At 41.6% G+C, this 13,255-nt stretch overlaps 1 protein-coding gene across 1 annotated transcript in view; it reads left to right on the top strand.

The window, feature by feature from the left end:
• The window catches only part of DCC (DCC netrin 1 receptor), a gene marked incomplete at both ends in the record, with an annotated part of 357,065 nt that overhangs the window by 183,923 nt on the left and 159,887 nt on the right, over window positions 1-13,255 (top strand). Inside the window, one exon of the mRNA XM_084304310.1 lies at window positions 12,990-13,144. Within this exon, the coding sequence (XP_084160436.1) occupies window positions 12,990-13,144 (155 nt within the window). The remainder of the gene's footprint in view (window positions 1-12,989; window positions 13,145-13,255) is intronic.

The raw sequence follows: 13,255 nt of genomic DNA, 5'->3' as shown, positions 1-13,255 counted from the left end.
GTGTTGTGGGGATGAGGATCAGATGGTAAATGGCTCTTGATGTTTGTCGAAAACACATTTTCCTGGACAAATGTTTGATGAGGTTGGTGGTTTTCTTCCCTACCTTACTTCCTAAATCTGTGACAATGCAATTAAAATCAAATATATGTAGCATTTTACATTCCCTGGGTGAAAAGAAAGTAGAAGACAAGCTTTGCCCCATGTTTTTTTTCCTCTTTTGGAATAAAAAAAGTGAAATACTCCCAGTATTTTTCCCATTGGACTGGAAAGTAATCCCATTAGGACAATCTTACCCAAGAGCTCATGAATCCTGTTTGGGGTGGGCAATGCTACATGAGAAAGTAATGAAAATAGAGATTCCCAAGTAAAATGACTTATACATTTAATATATAAAGATACTTCCACATACTCAATAAAATGGATGGAGAGAGAAGTAATTAAACATCTGATTATATCACAGCTTGAGTAATGAGTCAAAATTAGGGTCTTACACAAGATTTTTGTGGCTTATTATGTTCTCCACTCTGGTTTGGAACTTGCTTTGTCATCTATTTCAATTTTGTGTCTAATGAGAAATAATGCAGCCGCATTCAGGAGGTTTTTAGGTTTCATGGTTATTGGGAAAATTACATGAAAACATACAGGCTAATATAGACAAATGGGAACTAAGTCTGGAGGCAATGAACCAAGCTACAGAATACATGCGACTATAATAGGAAAATCCTTGAGGCCATCATTTTAGCTTTCTGATAGAGTCAAACGGCAAAGATGTTATTGAGATCCATCAGCAGAAAGGAATATCAATCATTAAGGTCACGGGAGAGCGGAGCTGATGTTTGTACGAGCTCCACGCTGCCCGGGGCTGGCAGAGGAGGAGATGCTCTGTTAGGGGAAGAGTAGTGGAGTTAGTTTGGTCCCTAATTCCGATACTGGAAGTCAGCCAGAAAATCGTTAAAAATAATAATAATGTGTTAAAACAAAAATATTTCGGATGGAGAACTGATGAAATTGCTGCCGTTGTATCACGGATTACCATTGTATCACGAATACCGATCAACAGTGAAATATTTCCCAGGCTTTATTAAAAACTTGCTACAAACCCAACCTGCAATTTATGTGAGTTCATATCCGCTCGTTTTTTAACCCAACCTGTCTTTTCTTTCCCCCTACTGGAAGTTGGGCATCAGGGTTTTCCGGCGAAAATAGCAAATCCCCTCTGAGAGTTGTAAAGCTTTGTATGGTCATGAGCATCGGCTGCTTTTTTTCCTTCATCTCAGCTTTTAAATTCCAGTGCAAAAGCTCCTCAACACTATTTTCTCTCCTAGGTTTTTGGCCTTCGACATCTTTTCTGTTCATCCATACCTCTTTTTTTTTTTTTTTTTTTCTTGAAACGTTTTAGTTTCTTTAAAAAAAAAGAAAAAGGGAAGAAGATTAAACTTTAAAGAGGATGAAGACGAAAAGCAAGGTAAAAAGCAAGCTAACTCCTTTTGCCAGGAATCGGACTCGATGATCCTTATGGGTCCCTTCCAATTTGGGATATTCTATGATTCTTTGAGAAGAAGTCTTTTCAGTACATGTTCCTTTTCGTAGAGGAGTGAAGCTGTGGATTGCTGCCAAGCGTGCATGCAGTGCCTACTGATAATACAAATTCTCATGGAAGTCATTAAGGGAGGGGGAAAAATAGGAAAAGAAAAGGAGAAAGGCAAACCCACCGCTGCTACTTAGTGGGTTTGCCCTTGGGAGAGGCATGCAGAGCCTGAACTGTGCAGTTTCTGTGCACAGCTCTGTGAGTTTTAGTTGAAAAATTGGTTGCTGCTGAGGTTTCTTGCAGTTTTGCTCCTACCCAGCAGAGGCAATGGTTTTGTGTTCTCAACACGCATCACGGTGATAAATTGTGTTCCTTACATCCCCCAAAGTGCAAGAGATTTTGATTGATACACCTAAAACCCGCACCGTTTTTCCTAGTATTTCCTTTTTCAGCTTTCCTTTTTCTCTCCCGTACGTTTGTTAAATTCCTGAGTCCTTCCAGGGGCAAAGCTTTAACCTCTTTGTTGCAGGATAAGCCTTTTTATTTGCGTGCCAGCCAATTTTTCCCTTTAACAGCTAAATATGTGAGGTGCTGATGGGAGGAGTGACAGCTGTCAGAGTGATCGGTATCGTATCTCAGCAGCCGAGTACTGAAGAAGATGAGAATTTAGCCTTGTGCATAAATTACGGGTTGAGCAATTGCCTGCAGGATGAAAGAAGCAGCCCAGTGCCTCCCTGTTGTCCTGCCTTAAAGGTGTTTTTTTCCTTTGGAAAATAATAAAGTTTCTTCAAAAGGATGCTCAGTGGGGGAAATTCCTTGCTCAGCACAGAGCCTGTTTTTTTAGTATGTTAGATCCTGCGCAAACCCTCAAGGAAAGGAGCCCTGCTTTGTGTGCCGAGGTGAGTTTGACCCCCAGCCCGTGAATCCTTGCTCTGTTTGAGCAGAGAAAATGAAATATATATTATTAAAGAGGGGTCAAGAGCATTACTTAGAGTAGTGAAGACTAATCCCGGTAATACAGTCGGAGCCTGCAGGTTTGGGATCATGCCGGTGGGACCTTAGGGTTAGAGATGATAGCTTTTATTCCTTCTGTCAACTGCTGAGAACACAAGAGCTGCAAAAATGATATTGCGCTGCTTGTAAATATTGTATCTGGAGGTAGGAGATAACTGCGTGGGGGAGTTTCGTTCCTCCTGTTGACGTTCGTTCAGGATCTTCAACGCTCTCCTCGTGAAAAAGGTGTTGCAGGTGCTTTCATCCTGCTCGTGCTCAGGATAACTCCGGCTGCGGGATGTCCTGTTTGAGTTGGCTTGAGTTAACACCACTCCTGTAACCTCACTCAGCCCCAGAAATAGGTGCAGCTGCAGGCTGGCTTCACGTGTGGAGTCAAAATTCAGCTTACCTGGTAGATGCAAGGACTTCATGGAGCTCCTTGGTGCACAGCCAGCTTGGAGAGCCGCAACAAAAGGCCAAATTGCAGATGAGGTGAGCTGTAATTATTATTTCCTGATGCAATCACATGCTGAAATTTGCAGAGATTGAGCTATGAGACGATAAAGGGTCAAAATAGTAAAATGTACTAACGTTTTAGAGGTGCTAGTTGTACAAAGACACGAAAAATGTTTGATACGAGGCGTTATCATGCATATTGACATCTCTCTCCTAGAGTATCTGGAGGTAGGTCACGCAGGAAAATCCAAGGGGAAAAGTCAGCCCCTTCCCTAACTTAACTTTCAGAGCACGTTAGCCCTGAAAGCTCTGTTGGGATGGTAAAATCCATATAGACAAATTATAGGACAATGAGGTCCATATAGACAGAATATAGGATAATGAGGTCCATATAGACAGAATATAGGACAGTATTCCCTGGGACCAGGGGGAGAAGGTGGATGATGCATTCAGAGCACAGCAGGGCATCAAAGGAGCTTCAGCGAGAGTTAAACAGCAGAGCAGGAAATTCGCCGAGTACCTAAAATAGACGTTTTCAAACGTCTCATCTCAAATCAGCCTGTCTAAATGTATTGAATTCGAGAACTTTGAAGGAACTGTTTGAAATGTCTGAATTAAAAACGTTGGTGTCTTGAAAGTAAATGTGGAAATAGTTGAACGTCGTGGAAGGCTGGAGACGAGGTTTGGAAAGGCACATGGGGCTGGGTTGGGGATGGTCACCCCGGCAGCCACATCAGATAATGTGGTTTTTGAATGCTTTAACATGTTTTTCGAATATTTTAACATGGTTTTCTAATATTTTGACCCATAACCTGGAAAAAAAAAAAAAGCACAGACCAAATTCACAGCTCACACAAGCACATTGCTTTGCAAGAGCAGAATTGATCCCAATCAGAAAAGCTTGAGCTGGGCACGTGGATGTGTACCCTGTACAGACTGGGGGCTTTGCTGGAAAATACAGACTGGGGAAGTGCTGAGAGTCGAGGCTGACCAGCTGAGCACCACACCCAGCACTTGCAGCAGCAGAAATTGGTGTGCGATTGTGGATTTTGGTAAAAACAAGACCTTTGAATAAACCTAGCACGTCCACACCTAGCACGGGGGAAAAACACTGCAGAAGAACTGCATCCGTGGTTCAGGAAGGAGATTTAAGTGATCCAGGCATCCAAGGTGAACCGTGACATTGGTTAAAGGATAGGAAAAGATGCTGAAGATGAAAGAGCCCCTTTTATTTCTTTGATCATGGTCTGTAGGTGTCTGTGCCAAGAGCAGAAATACAATAATAAAGAGCCTTACGGTCTACCTGACAACGAAATGAGGAACATCCAGCATTGAAAAAGGACAAGTTTAGACTAGAAGCAAGATAATATTGAAGAAAACAAGAGTAAGTAATAGAACAAGGTACCGAAGTTTGTGGTGTGGTTTGTATCTCTAGGAAAAACTGAATGAGATTCCTAAAACATACGCAGTAATCCAAAAATGAATTAATTCACAGAAGTTTCACTCTGGTTTATATGCAAGGTCAGGCTAGATCAGCTGCCAGCTGCTTTAGTGCTGCCCTTCTGGAGGTGAATGGCAAACAAAAAGCTGTGCTCGTGGGTCCTGGAGCAGGTGACGTGGCCGCTACTGAGACGACAGCTCCTTGACCTCTGTTTGGGTGAGCGCTGCGTGGATACCTCCCTGCCTTTTATCCTCGGTGACCTTGGATTACTTAAAAATCATTTGCCACTTTGGCGTGTTAATCGAATTAGAGCGTGCTGCTTCTTTTCTGTTTGATCAAATTCAACCCCCTCTGCCAGAGCGTGAGTGTCCTGGAGCGCCTGTAGCTGCTTTGGGTCCTTTCATCTCCGTGCTCAAATTCTGGTGCTGAGACCAGTGGTCGTCCTGTGCCAGGGCAGTGCATGGAGAGGGAGGTTTGCACCAAAAGCATCCTTGTTTTTTTGAACCAAAAGCATCCAACAAGGGAGACAAGGACTGAAATGTGTAAATTAGAGCCCTGGCATCACACCCTGCAGGCTGCTACTATCCTGTGCTTTACCTGGGGGCTCGGAAATGAGCAATTTCTCATCCATCTTTCTGTTTTTTTTTTTTAATGGAAGGGAGGACTTTTAATTACTTCTTAGTAATGATGTCTACATTCCTTGTCCTTTCACTAGTGGCCCAAATCTTTATTTTCCAGGATGCATCTTTTGAGCTTCTGACCTCAGTCTGTGTTAACGATTTTGTTTGAATGAGACAGCTTGAAAGTTGTCATTTAGTAGTATTCCTATTTAGTAGGAATAAATGAAATAAGGGTCCTCCCATTAACTTGTTGGGTAAACGAAATATATTAAGCATCGAAACAGGCTGCAGTAATGTGTCCAATATTGCATATCATTATAATACACATTCTGTTTCATCTATTTGCTCCTCTGTTTCTCATTTTCTTCTCCCACAAGACAACGTGATAAGAAGGTGATTGAGGCCATACAGATAAAGATCTCAAAAATAACTACCTTTTCAGCACGCTTCCTCAATATGCTCCTCTTGGAGCGTGACGAAGGGTTGCCATTCTTTAATACTGGACTTTTTCCAGCCAAACACCTCCCCCCAAGATTTCAGGGGCTGTCGGGCAAACAAGGCAGTGTGGGATTTGAGTGGGTAAACAGCTTTCTGTACATTTTGGGTTGTTCCATAAATGTTCCATAAACTTGCTGGAACACCTGTGTAAAGGGTATCGATGTGTGATCGGTTGGTGATATTATTTTTTTATAAGAGAAAGCAGTTAGGTGACCAAGAGAATGAAGAAAGGAAAACAAAGATGGGCTGCCAGACTTTTTTTTATTATTATTATTATCATTATTTCTTCGATTTTTTTTTTTCACTCCAAGCATGGAAGAGGTGCTCCATGTGAGAGTGTTTTTTTTCTCATGGTTTTGGGATGTGACAATGAGGCTGGACAGGCACAGGCCTATGTTCTCTCCATGTGTGGACTTGACTGAGTTGCTCGGGAAATCCAATGACCTCTACTGATATAAAAACTTCAATTCGTGCTAGTTTTGTTAGGAAAATGTGCTGATGAATTGAAACACTGCATCAGCCAGAAGTTTTGAAGGCACCTCCTGAGAGCACCTAAAGGTGAGAGCATCTCCCAAGATGTTATAGTTTTATTTCTTCCTTCTTCCTCTCATGCTCACAGCTTTCATGGCCCTTTGCTGGGCTCTTTCCAGTACGCCCAGGTCTCTCTTGTACTTTGGGGCCCAGAAAGTCCCAAAATAAACCTGGGAAATCCATGTGCAGAGAGGTGGCTGTCGGTGCCGACTACGGAGGGGAGGGAGTCTTAGATATACACAAATCTCCCAGGGACATCTATTAATTACACTGGCTTTTAATTATCTGTCACTGATACTTTACATGACCTTGAGCGAGTCATTTACTCCGCGTGTGTGTGTATCTATCTGTAAAATGCTTGTGAATTATTTAATGCCTACAAATTGCTTTGAGATCCCAAAATGAAATGCATTATCGTTGCAATTACCGAGCCTGGAAGCATGGTGCTTGCTGGTGTCAGCCCGAATCTCAGCAAAGAGCTCCGGGAAAGAGCGTTCACTGGTCCTCAACACATCACAGGGATCTGGAAAGCCATCGTCCTGCCCTTATTTTCCTGTCTAACCACAAAAACATCTTATAACAGGGTTATGAAAGTTGAAATTTTGTGTCTCGTACAGATACAGAAGAGGAAAGTTGGTGGTGAGGTCTTGAGATGTTTGTTTTTTTTTTATGATGAGACAAGTTGGTGCTCAATTATCTTGAATTAATAGTTCAAGTAGTTATCTTGAATTAATTCAGAGCCATTGTATCCTTCCCTTTCTTTAAAGGGAAAGAAAAAATTTATTTTTCAGAGTCTTGTTTTCCCGTTAACTTAATGCCCATTTGGGCTACCCTTAGGCAAACAGACAAAATACTTATAAATAAGTAAATAGAGATAATTCAGCTCTTCCTGCAGGTTTTTTTTTTTTTTTTCAGATTTTTTCATGCTGTTTACTAAAACCTGAGCTAATTGTCAGTATTGTATTAGCCCTTAGCCTCCTCTGTGCTGCGTGTGCTGCTGTTTTACAGGAGTTGACAGAAATAACGTTAATGCATCCGAAGATAAAGTTTGCCCCAATACGCAATTATGAAATGCTCGTTTGTTCCCGGGCCAGATGGTAGGTGGTCAATAGCTGCTGTCTGCACCATAAGTCATAAAGGCAGCAATAAAATAAAATCTTTAGGTATTTAGAAAGTGACAGATATCTGTGACCTTACTTTTCTCATCGCGGGCTGTCTGTTATCGGCACGTCACGTAAAAGCCACGTTTATTATTAAATAAATAATATTCTGTGGCCTCCAGTTGGGCATGGGTCAAAGTTTGTACCTATTAGAAGGGACAAGGATGTTTTGGTTCATTTTGGGGTTTTTCATTCAGTGGTCATATATAAAACAACGTTTTAAGGGGGAAAAAGTCGTCTTTCCATGTCGAACTTATTTACGAGTGGGGATGGGTTTGGGCAACAAAAGAAAACAAAATTGGAACCAACATGAAGAAAACACCGTATTTTCCTTATATATTAGTGTCACCTTTTCTCGTGTGCTGGGGTGAGGGGCTGGTGCCTACAAATCAATGAGAAAATCGCTGGGTTTATTTAGATAAGATCAAGAATTTTACCTTCAAGTGTAGTGCAGGTCGTTGTAGCGTTGCAGAAGGATTTCTGCCTTTGGGAACAAGTGGGAGCAATGCTAAGCTTTGCTTTTCACTGCGTTTTCTGGTGTATTTATAATATAGTAAGTGTGGTTTTGGTTGGGTTTATATATATTAAGTATTTATAAAACTGAAATTGTGTTTTTCTCTAAGTGTCTCATCAGCGTGCTCATTGATAGGGGAGCATTTAGTAATGTAGGCAATAAAAATCAAAGTCTCTTCATTAAATTATTATTTTTTTAGAGAGCACAGCAGATTAGCAGCTTTTTACTTGGCTAAAACTGATGGTTCTCTGCTCACAAAGAAAAATCGGAGATGTTTTCTGCCCTCCAGTACCTAGCAGACTCAATACCAAGAGAGATGCACGTCGTCATGTAACAGAAAACAGAGGAGGGAAGGGTTTGACTACAACGCCCTGACGGAGCTGCACGAGTTGCCTGCACACCTTCTCCACCTCTTTCATGCACGCCTGACCACGGTGATGTATCGCTCGACTTTTTGGTGGCTCAATTCTTTTCCTCTCGGGAACCGCGAGCTGCCGCTGTTGTGATTTTTTTGTAGTAACGATAGGAGCTGACCTTCACGTGGAGAACTAAAGAAGCATGACGATAATCTAAATCATTAAAGAAGACAAGCCATGCCTTTATTTAGGTGAAGAATGAAGTTTTACATAGACTAACAGCGTCGTTTTTCTTTTATTTCTTCAAGGCTGGTCTGAGGGGAGATGTATTGATATCATATCGCCTTCCTGAACGTCAGGTGCAGAGCATAGAGTCAGACAAGGGTACCGAGCTGTGGCAAGAAAGAAGAAGATGGGAATTTTAATCTAGTTTTTGAAGACACATTATTAGATATCTACTTATTTATTGCCTCGTACTCTTTCCAAAGAGCTCTTGTATATTGTAAGAGCATTCGTAGGCCCTTTTTTGTGACCTGTTGAAATAGTTTTGGGCTTTATTTTAAGCCCATGGCTTGTGCAAGCTAGCAGTGAAAAATACGAGGGCCCTTTTGGAAGGATTGGGATATAGGAGATGACAAAGGCTCCCTTTAAGCACACACAATTGAAAGTCTTCCCGTTCTGCAGGCTGACAGGGTTGGGCACTCGCTGACAGCAGTTATCTTTCTTGGGTCAGTAGGATCTCATTCCTTATTCAAACATGCAAAGGGAAGACGCTTCGCATTAGAAAACGCTGACATTTCTGAGGTAAAATTGCTTCCTCTTGTCGCAAGATCAGCTGTCATCTCGCAAAAGGTATTTCTAGAAATGGGGAGGTCAGCCCAACACCCAACGCTCCACACTAGCTGTTGCTGCTGGCAAGGGCTCGATTAGTCCCCACGTCTCTTCTACAGGCTCATTACGACCAATCTTTGACATTCTTCCGAATAAATGCAGCCTCTTGTGCTCCTGGGAGGGGAAATCCCATTTGTTTGAAACAAGGCTCGAGACCCCAGAACCTCCAGCAGCTTTTTGCAGCATCGCTGGCTTCTGTCAGAGCCCCTCGGAGCTGTCGGGGGTCCCCTGGTATTCTATTAAAACCCCAAATCTCGTGGACATCTTTTACATGTCTGATTAACCTTTTGAGTTTTATTTTTACTTCCATTTTTTTTGGTACAGCACACAGCATAAAATATCCTCAGCCTGAGACCGGGGCATTTTTTATATGGCTGGGTTGATGTGAGATAAGGAAAACGAGCGCTTTGAAAAGTGTTTTCATTCCGATGAGGTCTAAAAATGGAGCCTTCTGAGTTTTCATTTTAACTTATTTTTGCCTGAGGATAGGTTTTAAGGTTTCAACGGGGCAAAGGACAATATAAGGATACCGTAGCGCAAGGCTGCTGAAATCTCACTGAACTCGAGCTTTCCACCCATTCACAGAAACCTTCTAAAAAAATATATATATATAAAAACTTCTCTGAAACCTCGTAAGTTTTCTGGTGGGAAAAAAAATGCCTGCGGTTTCTTCAAGTTGCCTTTATATTGCCACGATATAATTAGAAGGAACACGAGCAACAAGCAAGCATTTTCATTGCCTTTCCAGCCCAACTCACCAACCTCCTCCACGTACGCGGGCCTTTGAAATATTCAGCACAGAGCAAAAGAAGGGAGCGAACACGGCAGCGCTTGGCGTTTATTGATCCATAAAATATTTATGGCACGTGTATTTATGGTGCTTGGCATTTTATATGTATGCATAACGTATATAGAGCAGGAGTCTGAATGTGTTACATCTGTCTGCTTTGGCATGTCGGGGTGTCCTTATTTGTAGCGTCTACCTGTGTTTCGTGCTGTCTGATTTGCTTTATGGAAGCTGGGATGATGTCCTTTGAAAATAATACATCTTATCCACTGCATAAAAGGTTTGTGAACACACGGTAATTATTAAATACATTTGTTCTGTCTAGAAAAATGCCAACAATTATTATTTTTTTAAAAATGGGGAGGGGAGCAGCAGTGACCCCATGCTGGTTGAGGGAGGGCAAACCTTCGGGTCAGGGTCCGTGAATGTGTGCGTCAGAAAGAAGAACTGACAGGAATCTGTGAATTACAAGCCTCTAAATTAATTACAGGCTTCTGGTGACACGGCAATAAACCATTCTAATGAAGATTGAGTAGTTTATGGTTTTGTCAGAGCTCTGAAAAATTGCGGGGTTTGTAAACTGCGTAGATAGCGGGGGGTTTGGTGTGAGCTTATTGAATAAAATATACTGGTGGAAAGAAGCTAAAAATGAGCTTGTGAATTCGCTTGCTTCTTAATTTTTAATTCAGCTCTTTGTTACACAAACAGCTTGTTTGCTTTCCCTTGAACCGAGCTATTCAACGCTGATTATTCTCCGCTCTGCCGCTGTGTCTTTTTGTATGTCTCTAGTGTATCTGATGTTATTTAAAAAAATAATAATCTCAATCGTCATCCTCATTACTGGTGTTTCCCTATCAGTGATGTTTTTGTTTTTGTTTTTGTTTTTGTTTTTGTTTTTTTTTCTGAAAAACCTGCAGAATTTCTTGCATGCTCCTGTGGCTGTGGGGTCTTGAACCTGTTGTGCCCCCCCAAAAGCAGGCAGAGCCTTCCTGACCTGCGCACGCACCTCCGTGGGAGCCTCTTCAGTAGGAAATTAGGCAGCTGAGTTAATCAGGACAGCTCATCAGGTTTAATTTGTGCACACTGGAGTTGATCGGAACCCGATTGGGAGCTTCTAGGTATCCAAAACTGTTAGGTGCGTGGAAAATAAGGCTGATCTGAAAGAGAACCAGGGAAGATTTGACATGGGAGCAATGCTGAGGGGCCCAGGGCTCGTGCTTATTTGTGTAGATAACTTAGCTCTAAAGCAGAAGCAATTGCTAAAAATTAAGAAATAGCTGACACGATAGCCTTGCAGTCTTATTTTGATCTTGTTTTTATGCATTATGTGCAGTTTTTAAATAAAATAATCAAATTTTCTCCAAAATACTCCTACCTTGTTGTGCACACAAGTTTGGAGAGCCCTCCAAGGATTTGTTGGGAGCGTATGATTAAAGAGATGGCATCTCAAGGACTCTGCTGTCGTTTATTACCCACGTTGGAAACTGTAATGCCAATAAGGGCAAGTAAGTGATTGCAGGCAGAGTTTTGTGGGTAAGGTTGTTAAATGCAGCTGTGAAGAGCACATCAAGATAATGCTTTGGTCACTTGCACGACGCTTCTGTTGCTGTAGATGGTTGGGTTGACTCATGTTCTGCTTGCCCCATGAGATTTTAAGGTCTGGTGGACAACTGGAAGACGTTAGTCTCAAAGGAGACTGCTCTAAGTCACACCTAACTCATCCAGAAAAACTGGGGGGAGTTCTCGTGTCCTTTAAGCTGTACCTTGGATTTCCTCTCTTGACTTGTGAGGCTGGCAGAGCGCTACGAGATTAAGGAAGCGCGTGGATCATGCCAAAACAGGAACCAGAGAAAACCCTACTGGAAACTCATCGTTTTGTTTGCACGGAAGAGTTTGAAGCCTAGAAAGCGTGAAGCCGTGTACTAAATAGGAAGCTGGAAATCAGATCCTAAAATGCTCTTACAGCAGACGTGCTCCTCTGAGAGCCCTGGGAGGCTGCAGGATTTGATGTTTTAACTGGGGAGTGTGCTGTAATCCTTGCAAACCTGGCGTCCGAATTAGGGATGCAAGGGCAGCCTCGACTGTAACATTTCTTTAGCTTCTGCGCAATTGATTTTATAATCTTCACCTTCTTTTAATTTAGAGGGGGGGGGGGGTTGAATATTATGGCTTTATAAATATTATAAGCAGACAGCAGGAAGGATGGCTCAAGAAACACAATTGGATTTTCTGTCTGAAATGATAAGTCGTGGATGGTACTTGGAAATTTAATCCTTTCTGGCTTCCCGAGGACTATGGATGTTCAAAACCATCGTTCCCCTGGGAAAGCTGGTGGGAATGCTGATATATTTTTTTTTTTTTGGTGGGTGCTCTTCAGTTGGATGCGAGGGGAGTGGGCTCGTCAGGACGGTGACGTTATGAGTGGTTTTCCTCAACTTGCTAATTTCTATTGTGCTAGTGTTACAATAATGATGAAATTAAATTAGCATATCGTATAGCATACTGAAAAGCTGTGAATACATTACAGTAATGCAAGGCAACAGATAATTGCTGGCTTAATAAGTATTCCTTCTCAGCAAAGATAACTATTTTTTTCTTCTTCCATCACTGGGGACGGATTTCCTAGTTACTGATTATCTCTTCATCTTCTATTAAACTCGGTCAGAAGTCCTGGTTTAGATGAAAATGTCTCTAAATGCTCCTAATTCTGTGTTGCTTGTCAATGAACTTGTCTTATACCTTTACGTACCTCTCCATACGTTGACTTACAGTCTTTGTTAAGTTAGCAGTTGGCATCCAATCCTTTGAAATGAATGAGATTTAATTACCCTCCTTCCTAGAGATTTTTCAAATATTATTTTTATTTATTTAATTTCCTACGATCAAGTTACTTTTATAAAATTTCGGGTTGTGCGCACTGGAAAACAACTTGCATGTTTTGTAAATTGAAGTTCAAATTCTTTCTTTTGGTCCAAAAAAAACGAACAAAAAGGCTAGAAATGAATATTAAAAGCAACCATTAAGTGCTCTCCCTAGAATAAGCGTTTTCCCTAGTGTTTGCTTGTTAAAGGTTGAAGAGAAGAATTTGAATTACAGATGTGTTTTCTACCTATTTCTGATATTTCTGAAGGCTTATTGAAATTATTTACTTGCTAAACCTTTACTTGTATTTACTCATCGCCGCTTTCATTTTTCCCCCCACCTCTTTTTGTAGTTCCACCATGGTTTTTAGTTCGCCCGTCGAATCTTTATGCCTACGAGAGCATGGACATCGAGTTTGAATGCGCCGTGTCTGGCAAGCCCATCCCTACGGTGGAGTGGATCAAGAATGGAGAAGTGGTCATTCCTAGCGACTATTTTCAGATAGTGGTAATTCTCTAGTTTTTTTTTTTTTTTACTCACTAATGGTTGAGATTTTTTGTCAAGTTGGGAAACGCGTTCTGATACTTGACCCAATCATTGCCTTTGCAAACTTGGAAG

This window comes from Netta rufina (genome assembly GCF_964035555.1).
Source record: "Netta rufina genome assembly, chromosome: W".
Taxonomy (NCBI): Eukaryota; Metazoa; Chordata; class Aves; order Anseriformes; family Anatidae; genus Netta; species Netta rufina.
The sequence above is the reverse complement of the archived record's forward strand: the minus strand, read 5'-3'. Positions and strand labels throughout refer to the sequence as shown.